This window comes from Nicotiana tabacum, chromosome 18, assembly GCF_000715075.1.
Source record: "Nicotiana tabacum cultivar K326 chromosome 18, ASM71507v2, whole genome shotgun sequence".
Lineage (NCBI taxonomy): Eukaryota > Viridiplantae > Streptophyta > Magnoliopsida > Solanales > Solanaceae > Nicotiana > Nicotiana tabacum.
In genome coordinates this window covers 101036322-101061657 of record NC_134097.1, presented here as the reverse complement: position 1 = coordinate 101061657, position 25336 = coordinate 101036322, and the positions used below count along the sequence as shown (strand labels likewise).

Sequence of the window (25336 nt, the reverse complement as noted above, 5' to 3'; positions counted from 1 at the left end):
CTTTGATAATTCAAGTGTTATCAAAAAAGGGGAAGTAATGCTTGCTACGTTTGTAGAAGGGGTTATCAAAGACACAAAGTTTCAGGTGATAATGTAGATATGGCTTATAATATAATCCTGGGAAGACCATGGATTCACGATATGGGATGTTGTACCATCCATATTGCATCAAGTTATCAAATTTCTTTTACAGTGGAGGATTCGTCAAATCTGTGGAGATCAACAAGCTTCTAGAAGTATCAATTCAGTGGTGGTCACAAGCACAGTAAATGATGTTACAGATGAGAAATAACAACTACAAAATTCAGTTGGGGATGTTGTAATACAAACCTCAACTGAAGCCATTCTATGACAAACTGATGTTGATTCAAGACCCGATGTTATTCAAGAGCCAGAAGAAAATGAAAACATTAAGACAACTACTGAAGAACTCAAAGCGGTAATGCTATTTAAACACTGGCCAGACAGAAAGTTTACATTGGAGCAAACCTGAGCACATAAATGAAATGTAAGTTAATTGAATTTTTAAAAGCTAATGCAAATTGCTTTGCTTGGTCGTATTCAGATATGACAGGTATATCACCATAGGTGATGACCCACAAACTGAATAAGAACTCATCATATCCACCTGTCAAGCAGAAGAATAGGAAGCAGGGATTCTTCAAAAATCAAGTGATCCAAGATGAGGTACAAAAGCTTTTAAAAATTAGGTTTATACGAAAGGTAAAATATCCTAACTGGCTAGCTAATAGTGTGGTAGTACCAAAAAAGAATGTGAAATGGCGAGTTTGTGTAGATTATACTGACTTAAATAAAGCTTGTCCTAAAGATTCATTCCCTTTATCACACATAGATCAACTAATTGATTCTAGCGCAGGACATGCGCTGTTAAGTTTTTTAGATGCATACTCAGGATATAACCAGATAAAGATGGATCCTATAGATGCAGAAAAAACTTCCTTTATCACAGACAGGGGGACTTACTGTTACAAAGTCATGCCCTTTGGTCTAAAAAATGCTGGAGACACATACCAAAGATTGATAACTAAAATATTTCAAGAACATCTGGAAAAGACTATAGAAGTCTACATTGACGATATGCTAGTCAAATTGGCACAAGCGAGAAGTCATTTCCAATATTTGTCATATACTTTCCAGATTCTCCGCAAATACAATATGAAGCTAAATCCAGAAAATGCATTTTCCGCGTATCTTTAGGTAAGTTTTTAGGTTTTCTTGTTTCTAACAGCAGAATTAAAGTAAATCATGCACAAATCAAAGCTATCGAGGAAATACCGGATGTACTCACAAGCAAAAAAGAAGTGCAAAGATTAACAGAAAGAATAACAGTCGTGGGGAAATTTATTCAAAATCATCGGAAAAAAGTTTTAAATTCTTTTCAGTATTAAAAAAGTAGAATCAATTTGAATGGAATGATGAATACCAACAAGCCCTCATGGACCTAAAATTATATCTGTAAAATCCGCCTTTGCTAGCCAAACCAAAAGACGGAGAAAGGCTGCTTATCTACCTTGTTGTGTCAGAGGTGGCGGTAAGTGTGGTGCTCGTACGAGAGGATAAAGGTAAAAAATATCCAATATATTATGTTAATAAATCTTTTTTAGATTCTGAGACACGGAACCCTCATCTAGAAAAGCTTGCTTTAACATTAATTATGGCATCTAGAAAGTTGAGACTTTATTTTCAATGTCATCCTATCTCTATAATAACTGCTTTCCCCGTGAGGAATATATTGCATACACAAGAACTATCCGGTAGGTTAGCTAAGTGGGCAATAGAACTCAATGAGTATGATATCATATATCATCCCAGAACTACGATAAAATCGCAAGTTTTAGCAGATTTCAACACGAATTTAATTCTTGAAGCAAAAAAGGAGTTATAGGTATTTACTGGATCTAATTCGAGGACTTGAATTTTATTTACTGATGGTCCTCGAGTGTTAAAGGAGCGGCCTAGGCATTGTTTTAATTTCACCTTCAGAGGAAGTCATAAGACAAGCAATAAAATGTTATCCCACACTAACAATGAAGCAGAGTATGAAGCTGTGATTGCAGGTCTGGAATTAGCACGAGAACTTGGCATAGAATAGATTGTAATCAAAAGTGACTTGCAGCTAGTAGCTAACCAAATGCAGGGAACTTACATAGAAAGAGAGGCACAAATGCAACAATACCTGAAAAAGGTACGAGAATTAGTCAGACAATTTCAATCATGGAAGGTTGTCCAAATACCCAAGGAGGAGAATGCATATGCGTTGGCCAATCTCGCGTATGTTACGGAGATAACAAATGCAGAAAACGCTATTGCAATAAATTTATTTTATTCGGCACTCGACCAAGATAAGAACGAGGTAAATTTTAATAATTTAACTTGGGATTGGAGGGACAAGTTTGTCAATTTTTTGTAGTACTGAATCTTACCCGATGACAAGAAGAAGTCACAGATACATTGCCAAAAAGTCGCACGACATTGTTTAATTCGTGGAAACTTATACGAAAGATGTTTGGTGGACTTTTAGCACGGTGCCTTGGTCCCTCACAAACAGGATATGTGATGAAAGAATTACATGAGGGGCATTGCGGCAATCATACTGGGGGAAGATCATTGGCGAAGACTTTAATAAGAGCGGGATACTATTGGCCAAAAATGGAGGAGGAAGCAGAAAACTTTGTAGCCAAGTGCAATAAATGTTAACGATATGCCAATAACATGCATCGCCCAGTAGAATTTTTACATTCAGTTATCTCGCCATAGCCTTTCATGAAGTGGGGCATGGATATCGTAGGTCTGTTACCTCAAGCTAAAAGAAAGGTACGGTTTTTATTAGTTTTAATTGATTGTTTTTCAAAATGGGTGGAAGCAGGAGCTTTCAAACAGGTGCGAGAAAAAAAAAGTCAGGGACTTTATTTGGCAAAACATTATCTGTCGTTTTGGATGTGTGATAATGGGCCACAATTCATAGGCATGAAAATCACAGAGTTCTTTCAGAGTTAGCAGATTAAACGGAATACATCTGCGCCTTACCATCACGTAGCCAATGGGAAAGCTGAGTCAACAAATAAAGTTATTATTAATAATTTGAAGAAAAGATTATAAGAATCAAAAAGGCAAGTGGCCAGAAGTGTTACCAGGAATATTATGGACTTATCGAACAATAACAAAAACAAGTACGGGCGAGACTTCATTTTCACTCCTCTATGGAACTGAAGCCCTAATTCCAGTAGAAATAGGTGAACCAAGTACGAGATACACACATGCTACTGAGGAATCAAATGAATAAGTAATGCAAACGAATCTGGATTTATTAGAGGAAAGGAGAGAAGCAACACTAATAAGGATGGCGGCTCAAAAACAGATGATTGAGCGATATTACAACAGGAAAGCAGATATGAGATACTTCAAGATTGGGGACTTCGTCCTCAAAAAGGTGTTTCGATCAACAAAAATGGCTAATGCGGGAAAGTTAAGTCCAAATTGGGAAGACCCCTATAAGGTTTGAGGCATCGCTGGAAAAGGAGCATATGAGTTGGAGACCATGAATGGCAGCATACTACCATCAAATTGGAATGCTGTTCATTTAAAGAAGTATTACTTCTAAACAAAGGAAGTACCCATGGTCACGTATCACTCAGATATAATTTTATTTTGTTCTTTTGAATCTTATTAACAATGCTAGCCCATACCAAATGATGATATTAGACCCAAAAGACACGCGAAATATTGAATTATTCTCGGTCTAGGGTAGGGCTGCTCGGTGGGCCGGGCCTGAACCGGACCGAACCGGGCCCGCGATCCTAACGGGCCTGGTGGGCCGGTCCTGGGTGGGCCGGTCTTGGTGGTCCTCCTGAGCCCGTCACGGGTCGGTCTTCAAGTTTGAGCCCACGAGCCCGAGACCGTTTAGCCCGGGACCGTCAGGCGGTCCTGGGCCGGTCCTGGCGGGCCCAACGGCTATATTTTTTTAAAAAAAAAAATTAAAATTGTCCAACGGCCATATTTAAAATTTAGCTGTTTGGGCTGAAAATATGACCGTTTTTAAGTTTAAAAAATGTCTATTTGGCCCCCAAACTTTATATAATTACACTTTTTCCCATTTCTCAACTATAAATACCCCCTCATTCTTTTATTTTTATTCACCAATTCATCAATATCTCTCAATATCTCTCAATCTCTCTACTACAATTACTTAATTTATTGTTGAAATTTCGTGAAAAATTGTGAAGTTGTTGAATTGAAGTTTTCAAGTGTTCAACGATTTTCAATTTTCAAGAAGTTGTTCGGCAATCCGGTTAACTCGTTTCAACTCTTACGTTTTTAGAATATATTTTTGTGTGGTTTAGTTTGCATAATTATAATTAATATGGTATTTACTTTGAAAAAAATGTTTGGTAAAGGAAAAGATAAAACCGGTGAAAGTAGTGGCCAACCAACTACCCTTCCCCCGGCTCCCCGACCTAGAAAAGATAAGCAAGTTGAAAGTAGTCGCCAACCTAGACGTCCTCCTCCTTCCGTAATTCTTGATAGTGATCACCCTTGTTTTTAATTTACCGATAGTGAATTTTATCATAATGTTGCACCAGGTGATAGATTAGATGATGAAATTATGAATGCTCTTTATCCTAATGAAACCATCTTAGAAAATAATGAGGAAAATGAGGATGATGATGAAACTCAAGCACCAGATTTAGATGATACACTTACTAGTCCTCTTAATAACCCAACTGATGCACCGGTCGACCCACCTGTAGAAACTCCTACTTTTAATAGAGAACCTGCTAAACGCCTAGAAACATCATTAGTTTGGAAATTTTTTACTCAAGTAAGAGAATAAAATAAGGCTAAGTGTAAAACTTGTGGGAAATTAATGGTGCATAAATATACTGGAGACCGTAGCGGCACGGGTAGTTTGACTAGGCACATAAAAACACACCCTAGAGATAAGGCTAGATTTTTTCAAATGAAAGCGCAACTAGAGGGGACAAGTGTAGATTCTGCGGTTAACCCTAGTACAGGTTCAAATCTAGTTCAACCAGGAATTAACACTGTCACCGGAGGTATTTTATATTACGATCCAAATAGAGATCGTGAAGAATTAGCAAAGATGATTACTGTTATGTGCTTACCTTATACTTTTGCATCTAATCCTAATTGGGTTCATTATATTAGAAGAGTTTTTAATCCTACTTATAAAGGTTGGCCTCGCGCAACAGTTAAGAGTGATATTTATAAATTCAAACATGAATATGAACAATATTTGCGGTATTTATTTACTCATATACCTAATCGGATTTCTATTACTACTGATATTGGTAGAAGTGGTAATGATTGTGATTATCTAACTGTTACAAGTCATTGGATAGATGAGGAATGGATAATGCAAAAACGCATAATTGCATATAGAATAATTAATTCGCGTCACACAGGTAAGTTTATAGCTAACACTGTTGCAGATATTTGTAGATATTTTTGCTTTAGTGATAAAATAATGGCAATTTCAATGGATAATGCTTCTAGTAACACCAGTGCTATAGGCATGCTTACAACAACACTAAATCCAGCATTTACTAATATTTTCCATGTTAGATGTATTTGTCATATTTATCATTTAATTGTCGGTGATGGTATGCGAATATTAAACATAGAAATTGAAAAGGTTAGAATGGCTCTTAAGTGGCTTTTTTATTCAAACCGTAGAAGTAGACTTAGAGAGTATTTTAAGAAATGTGATGAATATGGCCTTAGAGAAAGAAAAGTTCCTAAACCTTGCCCGACTAGATGGAATTGTATGTACGAAAGTTTAGTAGTAGCATATGAATATAGAAACCCAATTAATGCAACGTTTAATTCTCGGGTAGGTGGTGAGGATGATGATGAAATGCTTACCACTCAAGATTGGACTAATGTTAAAATTCTTTTAGATTTTTTAGAACATTTTCAAATTGCTACAAATGCATTTTCTGGGCAATATTATCCTACTATTTCAAACTGTTTAGTTTATATTGCAGCATTATTTGATTTGTTTGTTGAATTTAGTGAGGGTGTGGATATTTATGAACTTGCTATAAATGAAATGAAACAAAAGTTTAAAAAATATTTTTTTCATATCCCTCCTATTTATGGTCTTGCTGCAATGCTAAATCCTACAATGAAATTGGGAGGTCCTCATTTTTGGTATTCAAATATTTATAAGGCTTTAGATCTTTCAAATGAGGAAATTGCGACACTTGCAGATGCAAAAGCTTCAATTAAGATTAACGCTCAAACAGTTTATAATGCTTATCAACTTGCCTTAGAGCATGCTAGGCCAACTATTCCAACCCCTACTTCGTCTAGCTCACAATCCTCTAAAAGAGTTGCGGGCTTAAAAGCTCTTAAATCTTGGACGGAGTTCAGGGGGTCTCAAGGTGAAAATTATGATGAAACTTCACATCTAAATGAGCTTCAAGTTTATTTGTCTCAGGGACTTGAAAAGGAGAATCCAGACGGCTCTTTTGATCTTTTGGAATGGTGGAAGGCAAGGGAAAAATATTTTCCTGTTCTTGCAAGGATGGCTCGGGATATTTTATCAATTCAAGCTTCAACTGTTGCATCAGAGAGCGCTTTCAGTCAAGCAAGACTGCAAATAGGTGATCATAGAGCGTCTATGAGGGATAGCTTGGAAAAATCAGTATTGTTTAGAGATTGGATCCGCTCGGAAAGAAGAAACTTTGGAATTGCAGAAGCACAACCGGCGATAGATGAAGCTTATGAAGAAATGATAGCGGAACTTACGGAGGATTCGGCTTCGTCCGGAAGTGGTGATGAACAAGCTTCTTTTCCACCACCACCAACGCAACCTCCTCCGAACCTTGAAGGATTTATGAGATTTGTTAGAGATAATACATAGAATAATATGTAACTTGTATTTTGGCACATCTTCCTTAGTTTTTTTTCCTTCTAATGGTGGTATTAGTACCTTGTTGTGCTCATTCCATTGGGGGAAGGATGATTAAGAAAGATATGTCATTTTTTGGTAATAAAATTTATTGCTTCTACCCATGAGCTTCTTTTCGCAATATTTCTTTGTCTATACTTAGAATTATTTATAAGCTACAATATATACATAATATACAATATATATACTACAAGAAAATATATAAGAGAATATATATACATAAGATACAATATAATATACTACAAGAAAATATATTATGCGAAAATATATACATAATATACAATATATATACTACAAGACAATATATTATGCGAATATATATACATAATATACAATATATATACTACAAGAAAATATATTATGCTACAATATATACATAATATACAATATATATACTACAAGAAAATATATAAGAGAATATATATACATAAGATACAATATAATATACTACAAGAAAATATATTATGCGAAAATATATACATAATATACAATATATATACTACAAGAAAATATATTATGCGAACATATATACATAAGATACAATATATATACATAAGATACAATATATTATGCGAATATATATACATAAGATACAATATATATACTACAAGAAAATATATAAGAGAATATATATACATAAGATACAATATAATATACTACAAGAAAATATATTATGCATGACAATTTAGTGTTTTACTATTGTTTTGTTATTTTCTTTTTCGTCAAGCACTTTAATAATTAGATATACATATATACTACATATATATTTTTGATATAGCCATGATACTACAAGAAATTGCCTTAAAATAAAATTAAAAAAAAAAAGCCCGCTAGGCCCGCGAAGCCCACGAGCCCGGCCCGTTAAGCACATGACCATGTGGGCTTAGGCCCGTCACGGGCCGGTTCCACCCATTGAGCCTACGAAGACCGGGACCGCCAGAGCCCAGGACCACGAAGCCCGGGACCGCGAGGCCCGGCCCGTTAGGCCCACTAAGGCCCGGGCCAAAATACAGCATTAGTCTAGGGTACAACCTTTCTGATAGAAAAAAAAGGGTTAAGCAGTTATCATCTAAATCTAAATGTATATCTCCGAGTCCCGTGTGGATTTATTAGAGGAAAGGAGAGAAGCAACACTAATAAGGATGGCAGCTCAAAAGCAGATGATTGAGCGATATTACAACAAGAAAGCAGATATGAGATACTTCAAGATTGGGGACTTCGTCCTCAAAAAGGTGTTTCGATCAACAAAAATGGCTAATGCGGGAAAGTTAAGTCCAAATTGGGAAGACCTTTATAAGGTTCGAGGCATCGCTGGAAAAGGAGCATATGAGTTGGAGACCATGAATGGCAGCATACTACCATCAAATTGGAATGTTGTTCATTTAAAGAAGTATTACTTCTAAACAAAGGAAGTACCCATGGTCACGTATCACTCAGATAAAATTTTATTTTGTTCTTTTGAATTTTATTAACAATGCTAGCCCATACCAAATGATGATATTAGACCCAAAAGACACGCGAAATATTGAATTATTCTCGGTCTAGGGTATAACCTTTCTGATAGAAAAAAAAAGGGTTAAGCAGTTATCATCTAAATATAAATGTATATCTCCGAGTCCCGTGTGGATTTATTAGAGGAAAGGAGAGAAGCAACACTAATAAGGATGGTAGCTCGAAAGCAGATGATTGAGCGATATTACAACAAGAAAGCAGATATGAGATACTTCAAGATTGGGGACTTCGTCCTCAAAAAGGTGTTTCGATCAACAAAAATGGCTAATGCGGGAAAGTTAAGTCCAAATTGGGAAGACCCTTATAAGGTTCGAGGCATCGCTGGAAAAGGAGCATATGAGTTGGAGACCATGAATGGCAGCATATTACCATCAATTTGGAACGCTGTTCATTTAAAGAAGTGTTACTTCTAAACAAAGGAAGTACCCATGGTCACGTATCACTCAGATATAATTTATTTTTGTTCTTTTGAATTTTAGTAACAATGCTAGCTCATACCATATGATGATATTAGACCCAAAAGACACGCGAAATATTGAATTATTCTCGGTCTAGGGTACAACCTTTCTGATGGAAAAAAAGGGTTAAGCAGTTATCATCTAAATCTAAATGTATATCTCTTAGTCCCGTGTGGATTTATTAGAGGAAAGGAGAGAAGCAACACTAATAAGGATGGCGACTCAAAAGCAGATGATTCAACGATACTACAACATGAAAGCAGATATGAGATACTTCAAGATTGGGGACTGTGAGCACGTAATTTTTGCCCTACATGAAATACTCCCATAAATTCAAAATAAAGTAATTTCGTTTCATTATTTGCAATCTTGTGGATTTTGTGGCATTTGCTGTTAATTATTTGCATTTTGTCTGTGCATTTCGTTTGTTAATTAATGGAAAATACGAAATATGCTGCATTTGCATTTAGGATTTAATTTTTTGCATGTTTGAAATAATTAGTAATTTAGTGTTTATAAAAATGGAAAAATCACAGAAAAATAGTTCTTTTTTGCATTTTAATTTTAATTTCTCGAATTTTGATTAGCTTTCTTTAATTTGGTATTTAATTAGTATGGTAATTATTTTTAGAGGTTAATTAGTTAATTTGATAGGATAATATTAATTTTAATAATTAATTTAAGATTTATTTCTAATTATTGAAAAGAAAAGAAAATTGAAAATTGAAAAAAGAGAAAAGATTCAAAAAACAAAGGGAAATTCGGATTTGGGCCATATAATTAAACCCCCTTCAGCCCAATTGCCCCCCCTCGTACCCGCCCAATTCCAGCCCAAACCCGCCTATACCCGGTCCGGATCCCCCTTTCAAGTGAAACGACGCCGTTTCGACCAGTGCCAATCTGAGTCGTTGATCCTCACTTGATCGAACGGCTCGGAACTAAAGCTGGGGGAGTATATATATGTCTGAATACGCTCCCCCCTCAGTTCATCGTCCCAACACCCCAACTTCAGAACCCTGCCCCCCAAACCCTAGTAGCCGCCTCAGAATTCCCCACCGTCCGGTGGCGTCGCCGGTGTCCAATCGCCACCGAATTAACATCATCAACTCCCTTCCACCTCCCCATCCCAAATCTCCAAATAGTTCCTCTCAAATCCCCCTCCATCGCCTCGAATCTCAGATCTGAGGTTAGCACTTGAAACCTTAAAATCCCTAGATCCACCTAAAATCACACCATGCAACCCCTCATCTCCTTCCTGCCTCAAATACATGTTGGTTTCATCTCAAAATGGTCCGTCAGTGGTAGAGCAGAGGTCCGGATAGCCAAGTCTCTCCTTGGGTTCCTTTCTGGCTTAGCAAGGTCAAGTGAACCAATACCGTCATTAATCGTTTGTCTTTTGTTAAGGACAACCGATTAATGACCGTCAAAGGTTCACTGTCTCCTCCAAGTTTTTTCGAGGTCATGTAGTTCTTGCCGAAGCAGGTTTGGGAGAATTTCCTTTGCGTCGATTGCTTTCTTGTTGATCTCATCTGTTTGTTTGCTTGGTTGTTTGTTTGTCTAGTTTTCGTCCTTCAGAATTTTCGTCTCTTGCTTAATTGCATTATGTTCTGGTTGTAAGTCTGTTAGTTAGCTTGTTTGTGTAGTTGTCGATGACAATTGGCTTCGTAAGGTTTGAGTTTGGTTTGGTTTCAATTCATGAGATTTTCTTCTTTCCACTGGGTTTCATTTCACATTTGTGAATTAATTTTGGAATTGAATCAAGTATTGTTCATTGTTCGCATTAATTCTTGTTTCAAGAACATTTTCTGAATTCATGTTTATGTGTGAAGGGTATTCAAGCTAGTTTCTCATAATTTCAATAGTTGTTTTGAATTTCAATTTGTTTGAAAGGGTCAGCCCGTTTGGTTATTGTTATTGTGATTGTGAGCATTCAAAATTTAAGGGGGGTAAGTGAATAATGGGGAACTTTAGGGGGTGATTTTGGAGATTGGTTCAACTTAAATAATCTTTAATAACTAATGGGAAGCTTCCTAAATAGACAACAACCCAAAATGGTTAAGGAAAACAGGATGTAAATTGAAAATATCTAAAGGAAACGGACAGCTGTCCAAAAATCAGTTTTGAAAGATGCCCTATGAGGGTATTTTGGAAAGAATCTGACTGCCTTGTCTTGGAAGGCACACAACAGACCCTCAGCCTTAAAAAAGAAAGCCTCCTTCTCATTCAAGACAGTTTTTACACCTTAGAGAGACTGAAAAGGCTGAAATACAGGAGAAATCAGAACAACTAAAAAAAAGTCACTGTTCCATTGAAAGTTTTTTTCTGTAATTCTTGAGGCTCTCACTTCTGAAATCATCTTTGAACAATCAAGGGCTAAGATGGCTTGAGACTTAGTCGTTAAGGCTAGGTGTTGGGTGTTTGCTTGTGTGAAAGTGTGTTTGACACTGCAATCTGGTCTGCTGAATTGCATTTTCTGGAATTTTGAGCTGTTTTGGTACATTGTTCCACTGGATTTGAGGTCCACTTTGCTGCTTGTTACTGCTGCTGGGTTTTCTGATTATCTCGTTGTTGCTTTCTTCACATTTTTAGGTATGTAAGGACATTTGAACCTTGAGTAAATCTAGACCAAAGGCCTATGAAATCAAGCTGAAATGGTTGTTTTGTTCTTTCGAGCAGAGGCTATTGGTCTTCTTGTGATTTCTGCGCATTTCTCTCGTTAATCATTATGAGTAGTTAGTCATATAGTTTGTAGTCTATTTCCTTTTCAGACTTGGGATTTGCATTAATGTGTTATAAATAATGTTAGACTATTGGGCTATTACGGTGCTGTAAGTCAGTGCTAAGCTCAGCCATGCTTATGTCTTGTTCATGAATGTCACTCATGTCTTTGGGAAACTGTTAGAATGTGTAGAGTAGTTTGACCTTCCCTTTATCATGTTCACCTTTAATTGTTTAGCTGAAAATCTGCCCTATTTCAAACTGTGCAAGCAGTGCATCGATTCATTCTTCTGGGTGCAAATTCTGATTGTGGCTCTCATTGGTTTGATTTGCTGGTTAGTTTCATTGGATCTGATTTCTTGCGCTCGTTTAACCTTTCCAAAATGTGAAAGTGTGGTTCAGTCCATGCTCCTCATGATATAGGTTTGGTTACTAAGAAGAATTTGCCCAGGACCTACCTGCATTTTCAGGGACTATGCATTTGTTTTAATGTGTTCATTGTAAGGTTTGTTTTCAGAAGTTGTAGTTTTGTTGTCTTTGTCCGTTCTTATATTGAAATTTGTTTTATTCCGCTAAAGTTTGCTGGATTCAGATCGTAGCTTAACTTTTAGTCTTCATGATTCAATCGTCAGTTTTAATACATGCCCTGTGGTATGATTCTTTGCGAGTGCGTTTCAAATGAATTATTAGAGAAATAGCTTTGGGCTTTAAGAAATCAGGTTTTGGACAATGGTTTGTGCTGATTCTTGGGGATTATGTCCAGCTCGCCTGGATCTTCGAACTGGTCATGTGACCAAATTTAAGGGAGTAATTTCAAGCAAAAGAATATGGGCCTAGCAAATGAGCTGCCAGGCCCTTTCTCCACGGGAATACTTCTGGGCTGCATATCCATGTGCCTTGAGTTAGCCCGTTTGCTTTTCACAGTGTAGTTAGCCCGTAACTCGTGGCCTTAGCAATCCCGACTCAATTTTAGGAATAATTGTTGAATATTCGTAGAGAAACCTTTAGGGCCGTTTAAAATACAATTGTGATTGTGTACACGTTCGCGTGACATGATTACAATTCTAAAAACTAATTCAGAGTATGCGTTCGCGCAGCTTCGAGCAAACCTTCTTAGTAATAAAAATGGGTTTTTGCAGGTTATTAATTAGATTAGCTCATGTAGTCCGAGGTGAGCCGTCTACTATTTAATCATACAAAATGACAAATGTTCATAGTTTGTTTTAGACACGCGCAACTTTGGTCAAACCTTTCTTTTTTTATATTAATAAAGTGTTATTAATTATGGACACGTTCGCGTGACATGATTTTTGACGCGCCAAAGGAAAAGAGTATACGTACGCGTAACTCAATTCTTTAACTACGAGTAATCAAGTGATTTAAAAGCGGTAAAGGGTAAATGCACATAGGATCTAAAGTCAGTAATTAAACAATTTTAATAAGCCAAGTATGATCAAAGCGACCGTGCTAGAACCATGGAACTCGGGAGTGCCTAACACCTTCTCCTGGGTTAACAAAATTCCTTACCCGGATTTCTGTGTTCGCAGACCGTAAATAGAGTCAGCTTTCCTCGATTCGGGATTTTAACAGGTGACTTGGGACACCATAAACCTCCCAAGTGGCGACTCTGAATCTTTAAATGAAATAACCCCGTTTCGATTGTCCTTTAATTGGAAAAACTCCCTTGAATTTATGCCCTTTACGGGGTGTAGGTAAAAAGGAGGTGTGACAGGGACTTCGTCCTCAAAAAGGTGTTTCAATCAACAAAAATGGCTAATGCGGGAAAGTTAAGTCCAAATTGGGAAGACCCTTATAAGGTTCGCGGCATCGCTAGAAAAGGAGCATATGAGTTGGAGACCATGAATGACAGCATACTACCATCAATTTGGAACGTTGTTCATTTAAAGAAGTATTACTTCTAAACAAAGGAAGTACCCATGGTCACGTATCACTCAGATATAATTTTATTTTGTTCTTTTGAATTTTACTAACAATGCTAGCCCATACCAAATGATGATATTAGACCCAAAAGACACGCGAAATATTGAATTATTCTCGGTCTAGGGTACAACCTTTCTGATGAAAAAAAAGGGTTGACCAGTTATCATCTAAATCTAAATGTATATCTCCGAGTCTCGTGTGGATTTATTAGAGGAAAGGAGAGAAGCAACACTAATAAGGATGGCGGCTCAAAAACAGATTATTGAGCGATATTACAACAGGAAAGCAGATATGAGATACTTCAAGATTGGGGACTTCGTCCTCAAAAAGGTGTTTCGATCAACAAAAATGGCTAATGCGGGAAAGTTAAGTCCAAATTGGGAAGACCCTTATAAGGTTCGAGGCATCGCTGGAAAAGGAGCATATGAGTTGGAGACCATAAATGACAGCATACTACCATCAAATTGGAATGTTGTTCATTTAAAGAAGTATTACTTCTAAACAATGGAAGTACTCATGGTCACGTATCACTCAGATATAATTTTATTTTGTTCTTTTAAATTTTACTAACAATGCTAGCCCACACCAAATGATGATATTAGACCCAAAAGACACGCGAAATACTGAATTATTCTCGGTCTAGGGTACAACCTTTCTGATGAAAAAAAGAGTTAAGCAGTTATCATCTAAATCTAAATGTATATCTCCGAGTCCCGTGTGTATTTTCCTTTTCAGGGAATGGACCAAAAAGAAGGAGCAATCTAGTGTTCAAGATTTCATACTTCAAAGCTCTAACACGAGAGGGGGAGGGAGGAGAACTATACATATAGACAAAGAAGCAAAAGAGCCAAAAATCAAGCCTGAATCAAAAACCTTGAAGCAACATTGAGAAGGAGTGAACTCGCAAGAAGAATACAAGATACGTTCCAAGTTTCTACGAGTTTTTACGTTAAAGCCAAAATTTAGTCACGAAATAATAAACCCGATTTTGTATCTGAAAATCTGCTACAAAGAAAAAATCAAGCCTAAATCAAAAACCTTAAAGCAATCTTGAGAAGGTGTGAACTCGCAAGAAGAATACATGATACGTTCCAAGTTCCTACGAGTTTTTACTTAAAGTTAAAATTTAGTCACGAAATAATAAATCCGATTTTGTATCTGAAAATCTGCTACAAAGAAAACTTATGTGAAAGTATTGTACGAATATTAGAGGAAATCATATCCAATGCCAAATGCCCATTTTTGTTTCTCGAAGATACAGTCACAACCATTATTCGCTTATCTTATATAGTTAAAATGTTTTCTAAAAATACGCACTTATATTAAGTTCCAATATTGCTACAGAAGTGGGCGCATCTAATGGCTAAGAGTTTTGAATCGGCATGGGTGTTGTATAATTATATTAATAATTTTTATCGGGTCTCGTTTGCTCCGATATAGTGATGAGATGAAGAAAGTCGAAATCTAGATGCTTATTCCAATGGAATGCCACGGGAAAATCGAATTTAGCACTTGAAATTAAGATAAAAATAAGAAAAGAACAAAAGAAGAAGAAGAAGAAGGAAAGGCCATCTATTCTAAGGACATTGTTTTCTTCTAAAAGTAGTAAAACTATTGAAGCTGCTGCTACTTTCTTCGTGATCATCAGATTCATTAGCAGTCAGCTCAGTGATCCCACTGGAACCAGAAAATGATGTTGAAGCTGGAACTGATCCATTCAAATCTTCCCTCTCCCTGGCCATAAAATCGTAAAAGACTGCCTTCTTTGCACTTGTGTTTCTGCTATTAAACACCTGATGTGTGATGTTCTCGTCCTCATTTTTACCATCTCTTCTCTTTAAGAATATGCGGCAGAGAACCCAGTTTTCCTGCACCAGATTAATTCACCAAGTTAATATAGAGGTGTTTGATTTGAAGCAAAATTTAAGGGGAAAAAAAAACTTTTGAAACTTTGGTCTAAATATGTCATATACGGTGGCGGAGGCAGGATTACGGCCAAGGGGATTCAAGAAAAGAAAAAAGTTAGAAAAGTTGTAGCTAGTGGAAATAGAATCAATGACCTTCCAAGAGTTCCGAACCCCTTAGACCACTAAACTATATTTTTGGGCTGTGTCAAGGGGATTCAAAACATAATATATCGAGATAAAAAATAGATTTTACCTTACATATATAGTGTATTTTTTTTTGACGAAGGGGGATCGGGTGAACACCCTTGCGCCCCTAAATCCGCTCCTGGTCATATATATATATATATGGCTATTAAATTATGTTATTAAAAGAATAGAACAAAAAATTTAAAATTAAATTGTTTCAAAATATTTAAAAAATGTCATTTTCACATACGATGGGACGCAGAGTATATGATAGTGTTTATCTAGACAAAGAGTTTAAGGAAAAACGAATTATTGGTAAACAAGAAAACGATGATCATAAGAATAAGTGAAGAATTTATAAATATAGAAATCTAGGAGTAGTAATTATTTTTGGGGAACGAGGGAAAGAATTATTACAGGGTGGGGAATAGAAACCTTACCAACAAGGTGAAAGCTCAAGTAAAAGAAAAGAGGCACAAATAACAACTTTCTAAGATTTGGAGAGAAAAACTTGGGAGCCAGAAATAAGCAAAATTTTCAACTAAAATTCACCTGCGTAAGGTTGTTGTTGGCTTGGATTGAAATAGTTTCAAGATTAGGAAGACGATACTCGTGCATAATCCAATTGGTTCTGCAACCATGAGGAGATTTGCCTCTGTAGAAGACAAGAGTTTTCTTCAATCCAACCAATTGTTGGCCCTTACAACTCACTATTTGCTTGTCAATTCCAGTAGCCTTCCAATAGCCTGAGTTTGTCGCTCTATTTGACCTATTCCCATTTGGATACTTCACCTCCCTTGTGCTAAAAAAGTACCTTTCTTCCTCCAAATCACCTGAACTCAAGTTCAAAATACAAATTCAGTTTCCTTTATCACCTATTAAAGAGAACACACAACTCTTTTGGTCCAAAGTCTATATTAGTCTTAAGAAATTTATTTAATATGTTCTAATTATTGATTTATTAATTTAGAACTCAATAATTTAAAATGGCTAAAATCCTGAACCCAGAAACTTCATATTCTGGCTCTACCTTTGCTTTTCACTATCTGTAAAGAAATTGCTCTCTAGCTTCCTTATACAAGATGATCAAGTTTTTTTTTGCTTTGAGTTTACTTTCTTTTTTTCCCCTAGTACTACTTGATCATTTCACAATATATTTTTCAAAACACAAAATAGAGAAGGAAGAGAGGTTGATTCAGATTGGGTGGGTGAGTTATGATTTATTAATCATTTTTTGATTCAAATATACTTTGGACAAGTTGGGTCATGATAATTTTATTTTTTTGACTCGTTTGACTAGTCCAAACTTGAGATAACCTGACAATTATCCACCTCTGCTCAAAATCATAACTCCAATAATTTTTCTTTTTGAAAAGAGACAGTTTCGGGAACATTTTACTCCTTAAGCCGGTATACTTGACCCTAATTTAGATTAATTATGCCATTAATTTTGAACACCAATTTGAAAAAAAAATCAAATGCTTTGGAACACGAACACATTTCTTTTGGGTGTGAAGTGTGAACCGACCTGGCAAATCCCAAGGATCAGACTTGTGAATTTCCAGCTCAGGGATGATAGAGGCTGGCAAGGGGAAAGACAAGACCTTACGCTTTAAATACTGAACTACAAGCTCTTCATCAGTTGGACGAAACCTAAATCCAGGAGGCAATCTCAGTACACCATTCTTCACAAAACTAAGCTTCTCCATCCACAAAAAAGAAGAAGAAATTGTTGAAAACAATATATATAGTATTATTCAAAGTCTGTCATTTGCAAGTTGTGAAATGAGTTAATAGACAAAAGAAAGAAGCGAGACACAAGAACAGGAGAAGTAGGTAGGGTGGTGTGGTATGTTTAGGGGGAAAGTGTGGTTTCTTTATAGTAATAATTGAAGAAAGGAGATTTAGAATTTTGAAAGATAAGGGAATAGAATATGGACGACCCATTTTGCGTAAATTAGACTCAATCACCTTTTCCTTCGACGCTTCTCTTTTCAAATACTATCTATTTTTCTAAATTCACAAATTCAAATTTCTCATTTACTATAATTACCTCAAAGTTATTCTATATTAAAATAGTTATAAATAAAATTTCTTAAACCTATAGTATATAGATTTGAACAAAAATTAAAACCAGTAGGATACATGGTAGATGTGTCCCCTTGTGTTTAAACTTGGTGTTTGCACCAAAATAAATAATTTCATTCAAGAATCACACGTTAAGTTAAAGTAGACATTGTATTTGTCAGTCTGATAACAAGTTATGAAAGAATTTTCATACAGAATTAATAGTGCAAATTAGTGTTTTAAAGATTTTTTCCCCCAGGCATTTAACTTTAATACTAATGGGATGTATAGAATGTTGATGATGGGTTTCAGGAACAAACAAAAGGTAATTTGGTCTTTTATGTTTAATAATCCATATATTACTTTATCCATGTATTGTTATCCCATGTTATATTATGTATAAATAATATGTCAATTATTGTACTAAATTATACATTGATTAACAATTTTAAATTTAAGATACAAACTAAGTACTGAATAAAGCAATATCAAATTTTATACCAAAATTATTTCATCTTATGTTACAAACCAAATAAGTCTGGATTATATTTTTAGTCGTCCCTTCAGAATATTCGATAAAATTGGAACGATACAAAAAAATTAATGTGATTCATGCGCAAGGATAACATGTACCAATCGAGAAATTAATTAATAGTAAGATGATATCATAAGAAATTTACCATTTTGAATTCGATATCATTGATAACAAAGTTATATGTCTTGTGATGCATCTCTTCCGAATGTACAAAACTCAACAAGTCGAATTTTCTGGTTTTAATTGAAAAAGTTGCCGAACTTTTTGACAATGATTATCGTACACGTGTAACTCATTGGACAAAAAAATTCTTTTAAGCATTTATTAAATGTTAATTAATTACTCCTAAAGCATTATTCTATTTCTATGTATGATATTGATGCTTTTATTTTGTATACTATAATTCATTTTAGGAAAAAGAGGAGTAATTATTTTTTTAAAATTTTTCATTTCTAATTTTCCTCATATTATATGACAATGTCGTCATTTTATTCCATTGTTTTGGTGAAAGTTGAAATCATTTTGCATATTCATATTGCAGAGACTGAAAGTGAAAAAAAGAAAAAAGAAGAAGAAGAAGGGAAGAACAAGAATTTGTGGGAGGACTTCAAAAGCATGAATTGTGTAAATTTTGGACCAGAAATGTAAGAAATTTTTGTTAATGTTAAATGAAATTAAAAATTAGGCCGCACAAAAGTGGTAAAAAGAGTTTCGTGCTTCGTAAGGATGAAGTCACCTTATGTCACACCTAAAAGCTGGAGCTCACCATGTACCCTTGGCATTGATTACTTGTACTTCAATGTTTAGTGCATTGACTGAATTCATATCCATCAATTTTTTTAGTTATTGTTTCAACACCATCTTGTTGGAGTTGTACCGTTTCTAGGTGCCTTTGAGTTTCTTTTCCTTCTTTTTTGTATGTACAAAATACAAATTACTCATTTAATAAATTACATGACAACAAATTCCACAGTGAATCACTTAATCATAGGTTCGAATCCTAACTACAATATGTAGTGCTAATACATCAATTTCAATTTTAGTAGGCAGATTACTTGACACTTATGATTGTAGATTATAGTGGGCGTTTGGACATAAAAATTGTGAAATTCCGAAAAAAAGTAAAAAAAAAAAAAATTTAAGTAAAATGGTATTTAAAAAATATAATTGTGTTTGGACATGAATACAATTCGGATATGTTTTTAGATTTTTGCAAGTGATTTGAAGTGAAATTTTAGAAATTGGAGTTTTTAAAATTTTCAATTCTTTTTTGAGATACTCAACTTCAAGTGAAATTTGAAGTTTTTATGGCCTAACATTGATTCCTAGAAAAAGTAGAAAAAAAATATGGCTAAACCGGCTTAGGCTGACCAATGAATTAGCCAAAATGCACACAAGATATTCACTATCATGTAAAATATTGTAGGTCAACTGGACAAGTAAAGTTTAGTTTACTCAAGTTAGAGAAGATCAATTAATTTTTCGCACCACTTGAAATATTCTAAGGAAGTAATGATGTAAATTGTCTATATCTAAAATTGCTTCAGTATTTGTCTTTTATTGTAATTGGTGATTTCTACTCTCATGGTTATGCTAAACAAAGGAGAGAGCATCGTTTGAAATAGAGGAAGTTGCATATGTAGTGATTCAAGCAGTGACAAGATTAGGAAATCTAACAAGGGGATCAAATCAACTTGAGATTCAAACTTGCAATCTAAAGCATATATATTCGAATTATATTTGTCATTACTTTAGAAGTTTCTTTTCTGCAAAGAAAATTCTACGGTATATATAGAGAGAGAGTTATAGTTATAGTTATAAAAAAAATTGCTACATCTTTTCCTAGCATAATACTTCCACAAGGTTGAACCCTTACAAACCATATAACTCCATCCCTAAATTCAGAAAAAAGAATGAATGCAGGAAAGAAATACCTATGAGAATGGAAGAATACTTAATTATTAGTTTAATATAAGCCCTAGTCTTTTTCATATAAAAATAATTATGTGAAATTGTTTGCGAAATTAAGCATAAATAGCTAATCCGTGAAATTAGTCAAGATATGCATGAGTTGACTTGCCTCCTTCACTGAAAATTATATACCCAAAGGTTAATATTATTTTCATATATATATTAGATGTTGAATCTCCTTAGCTTCTTCGCATGTTTAATTTTTTAAATTATCTTAGTAAAAATTCTGCTTCCGCCACTTACTCGGTCACCATAATTAATAAATTAAAAAGAAGCTTAAAGAGCGTAGAATGTGGAAGTATGGATAAATATAAGTTAGGCTAAATAGTCTAATTAATTCTATAGAGGAAATTAACCCTTGGTCTGGTATAAAAAAGGAAAGTATCAAAGAAGGAAAAAGACAAGACGTTTACGAAACATGTATTTAGTAGAGGTAGCAAAATCGTGTCGAGTGCAGAGAAACACAGCTTTGGCAATAAAGTAGAAGCTGCTGCAGCCAGCAACATACAACTTGGTCATTCATTGTGGCATAAAAGGTCATGTGGTTCTGGATTTGAAGCTATCCATCTTTCTCTATCTCTCTCCCTCTCTTTTTATGCATAGGGACAAATATAGATTGAAGCCAACAAAGTGACGTATCAATGCTCTTTTAACTCCAATTATATATACCTCAATTTCATTTTATCTCGTTTTAAAAGGAACAATATCTTTTGTTATAGAAAAATAATTTAACTTTTTTATCTTTAATGTCATACTTTTATAGTAACAAAATCTCATGGCATTCTCAAAATTACAGATTTCAAAAGTCTTTCTTTCTTTAAATTGAAATGAAGGAAGTAATATATATGTACACTTAATTCAAATGTATTTTTATAAACATATATGAGGTGAATTCTGGTCAATTAGTTTTTTGGCTCTTTACAAACTTGTTTTTAGTTTTATGACCCTAGCTTCTTTTTTACACATGAGAGATTTACTTTTACATGTAAGAGATTTGTTTTTTATATATAAACAACAACAACAACAACAACAACAACAACCCAGTATAATCCCACTTAGTGGGGTCTGGGGAGGGTAGTGTGTACGCAGACCTTACCCCTACCCTGAGGTAGAGAGGCTGTTTCCAAATAGACCCCCGGCATCCTTCCCTCCAAGAACTTCCCACCTTGCTCTTGGGGAGACTCGAACTCACAACCTCTTGGTTTTTTATATATATAAAAGAGGTAAAAAGATTATTTTCTTAAATTCAAAATTATAAAGGGGCATGATGTACAAATAGCGTGGTGAATTCTGCATCCTTTAAACTTGAAATTATAAATTCATCTATTATATTAAACATTGCAGGTATAGTTAATTAGGAGTGGGGATGTCCATCTCATTAATCCTTTCTTCAGACTGGCCCTTTTGAGTTGTCAAGAGTTGGAAATTAAATACCACAAATTGCAATATCAAATCAACCAATCTATTCTCATTGGGATATAATGAATCTTTTATTGCATTCAACTACCTATCCACTTCCATTATTTCTTAGTGCTCTTCACTTTGTCTTTCCTTTCATTCAATTATCATCATTATTACATAAATGATCATTATGCAACTTAAATTGAACTCGGATGCCAACGAAGGCAAAACAAAAGAAAGCAAACAATAAAACCTACTATTATATAGAGGGAATAAAGTTCGGCCAGTCTCTCCTATCCCCACCTATCGAATTTCAAATAAAAGAACTCCCAAGATATTACATAAATTACACCCAATAAACTAAAAAAATAAAAAGAAGAAGATAAACGCCACTTTTTTGACTATTAAATTAGGGCATAGTTATCTAGGAAATTGTTTATTTAGTCAAAATTGGGATGTAAATTACTCTCTTCGTTAACTTTTCTCTGTTACTAAAAATATATTTTTACTTTTACTTGTTCACCATACTAAATCAAAAGAAAGATAATATTTTTATCATGTTTTACCCTTATCATTAACTACTCATTGTTATGGGTAAAATTATAAAATACATATTTTATTTATTATTTCTTAAGTGGCATGAAAAGTTCAAAGTGGACAACTAAAGATGAACGGAGGGAGTATCATTATTATCAGAATATTTCAGCTTTTATTGTTTTAAGATTGTGTAATTGCGGGTTGGAAAAAATGTAAGTCACATAGTTTTGTAGCTCGTTAAAAACTTGTTTGTAGTTTTATGACTATATAAAGATCTAAAAAGATACTTTCTTAATTTCAATATAGCAAAAAGTCATGAAAGCCTGTTACCTCGAAAAATGAAACAAAGATGTGATAACTAGAAAATAACACAAGACCCATTTGAAATGAAACAAGAACACACAAGTATTACGATGAAAGATGATAATTAAATAAAAGAGAAACTGGACTGAATTATAGGTAACTGGTACTTCATCTATTTCAATTTAAATGATACATTTTCTTTATTATTCCATTTTAAAAAGAATAACATATTATTATATTTTAAAATAATTTAACTTTAAACTTTTTATTTTATCAATTTTGCACTTAATGAGAAGTTTTTATAGTAACATAAAAATTATGGCCTCACGGACTTTTGCCCCTTAAACTTTTAGGACCATATATTTCAAAATTCTTCTTTTTTTTTTTTTAAATTCTATGTCAAATCAAACTACATCAGCTACATTGAAGCGGAAGAGTAATAATTTGCATAGAACTTACTCCCTCTAATCAATAATAGCCAAATAGATTGGAAGGAAGGATAAGAACTCACCAAATAGGCAAATACAAAAGGAATATTTAGAGTCTGTTTGGACATAAAAAAATTCAGTTTTTTCAAAAAAAAAATTACTTGTTTTCAAAATCGGTGTTTGCCCATGAAATTTTCAATTTCACTTGAAGATGAATTTTGGAATTTTTTGAAAATTTGAAAAACTCAAGAAAGTTATTTTTCAAAATTATCACTCACAAAACTTCATAAAAACCCAAAATTATATTCAAGTCCAAACACAACTCTAATTTTTAAATATCATTTTCACTTGAAATTTTTTTTCAGTTTTATTTTTTTGAATTTTACAATTCTTGTGTCCAAACGGTCACTTATCTTCCTTGGTGAATTCAAAGATGTTATGTAAGATTTAAGGTTTTCGATACCTCACAACAGTCTTTTTTTTTTTTTTAAGAGGGAAAACTCACAGCCGTTACAACCTCTGCCCTTCGGATGAGCATCTGTGGTGAGTGCTTTGTGCGCACTGGATAAACCTCCCCATATGTAATAGCCTGCAAACCACACAGGGGATGTAAACTGCTCTATGCAAATCCTGTGCGATAGGCTTAACCCAGAAGGCATTGAAGGGGGATCCGATCCCAGGTCATCCACCCTCCAAACCAGTTGGGCAACCCCGAAGGGTTATCACACAATAGTCTTCAAAATCAATAATCTGATCCAAAATGCCTAAAATTTGCCTCTTATGTCTTAATTTATGAAATGAACTTTCTTTCTTAGAATGTCATAAATAAAATTATACTTTTTTATATTTAGAAATTATTTAATTTTAAATTTTTTAATTTACTTATAGTGTGATGATTTATGATCATACAAATATTTATGATTTGTTTTAGATAACGAATTTTAAACTTCATGCTCAATCAAACTGCATCACATAAAAATAGGATAGATGAAGTACTACTTATAGTTTTAGGGCGAGTATAAAATAAGCACATGATAAAACATAAATGGGGTTGTTTATTTCAATTATGGGATATCCCATGAAACTATAAATTTAGAATATCTCATGCAATTATTTATCTCACCTCCTATATGAAATAATTAATACTGCTATTTGGTATAAAATTTAATCGGTATTGACTAGTACCCACAACCAAATATGAAATAAACATAATTTCAAGTTTTATATTAGGATTTGTATTTATACTCGCTTTTTGGGTCACATTTTAACTTGTGCCTGCTTTGCAAAAAAATTGCAGGCGTATCCACTTTTTCGCGTAACTTCAGCATACGGGGCTGAAGTAGCAAAGACAATTACGCAAAACTTCAGTATTCTAGTAGACGGGTCTGAAGTAGCAAGTGTGCTGAACCAAGTGTGCTAAGGTTTTCGTTTGTAATTGTTGAACTTAAGCATAGTAGCTGAAGTTTTCTCTATTTACTGAAGTTTTTGTTTATAATTGCTGAACTTAAGCATAGTAGCTGAAATTTCGTTCTCTATTTGCTGAAGTTTTTATTTGTAATTGCACTAAATAAGCTAAAGTTTTTTTGTTATGGATTCATTAAGTTTTTTCAAAAATTTCGACAGAAGATGCTGAAATTATTTAGTTCATTTATAAAAACTTCAGCACTGAATAACCTGAAGTTTTTTGTCCTGGATAAGTTTTTTTCAAAAACTTCAGCAGAAGATGCTGAAGTTATTTAGTTCATTTAAAAAAACTTCAGCTTTTTGTCTTGGATTCATTAGTTTTGTCATAAAGTTTTTTCAAAAACTTCAGCAGAAGATGCCGAAGTTATTTAGTTCATTTATAAACTTCAGTACTATATAAGCTGAAGTTTTTGAAAAAGCTTTCTAACATACTAGATAAATAATCAGATTGTCAACAGTATCTAAATCATAAATTTTGGAAACGATAAACGTAAAAAGAACAGAATTATCATTGTCTACTAACTTACGTACGTGGAAATATTCATAAATTATTGTCTACTAACTTACGTAATTATTTATAATTTATTTTTAAATAATCTGATAAACATATTTATGGCAATCATCTCATGAACTGGAGTTTCATAGCAGCACCAACAACATAAGAAGAAGAAGAAGAAGAAGAAGAAGAAGAAGAAGAAGAAAAAGAAGAAGAAGAAGAAGAAGCAGAAGAAGCAGAAGGAGGAGGAGGAGGAGGAGGAGGAGGAGGAGGAGGAGGAGGAAAAAAGAGGTTGAATTTGTTTAAAAAATGGGTACAAATTAATTTTTTTTTAAATGGATATAAGTTAAATGAGAGCGATCAAATAAGGCGCCCCGCACAATTTACGAATTAATATTCTTATCCCAATAATGAAACGATTCCAAAGAGTTGGGCCTAAAAGTAAATTAAGAATAGT

General features: G+C 34.3%; 1 protein-coding gene across 1 annotated transcript; it reads right to left on the bottom strand.

Moving 5' to 3' along the window:
- Positions 1-15079: 15079 nt before the first annotated feature.
- On the bottom strand, positions 15080-17535 carry LOC107816185 (NAC domain-containing protein 83). The gene is made up of 3 exons (XM_016641878.2): positions 17206-17535; positions 16230-16510; positions 15080-15452 (listed from the first exon to the last, which is right to left on the bottom strand). The coding sequence occupies exons 1-3, from the start codon at positions 17384-17386 to the stop codon at positions 15162-15164; spliced, it is 753 nt and encodes a 250-aa protein (XP_016497364.1). The 5' UTR covers positions 17387-17535; the 3' UTR covers positions 15080-15161.
- Between the last annotated feature and the right edge of the window lie 7801 nt (positions 17536-25336).

Coding starts and splice junctions, on each gene's coding strand:
- LOC107816185 (XM_016641878.2), bottom strand. CDS start 17,386: ATGGAGAAGCTTAGTTTTGTGAAGAATGGTGTACTGAGATTGCCTCCT. Junction 16,511..17,205: donor TGATCCTTGGGATTTGCCAG/GTCGGTTCACAC, acceptor ACTTGAGTTCAG/GTGATTTGGAGGAAGAAAGG. Junction 15,453..16,229: donor CCAACAACAACCTTACGCAG/GTGAATTTTAGT, acceptor AATCTGGTGCAG/GAAAACTGGGTTCTCTGCCG.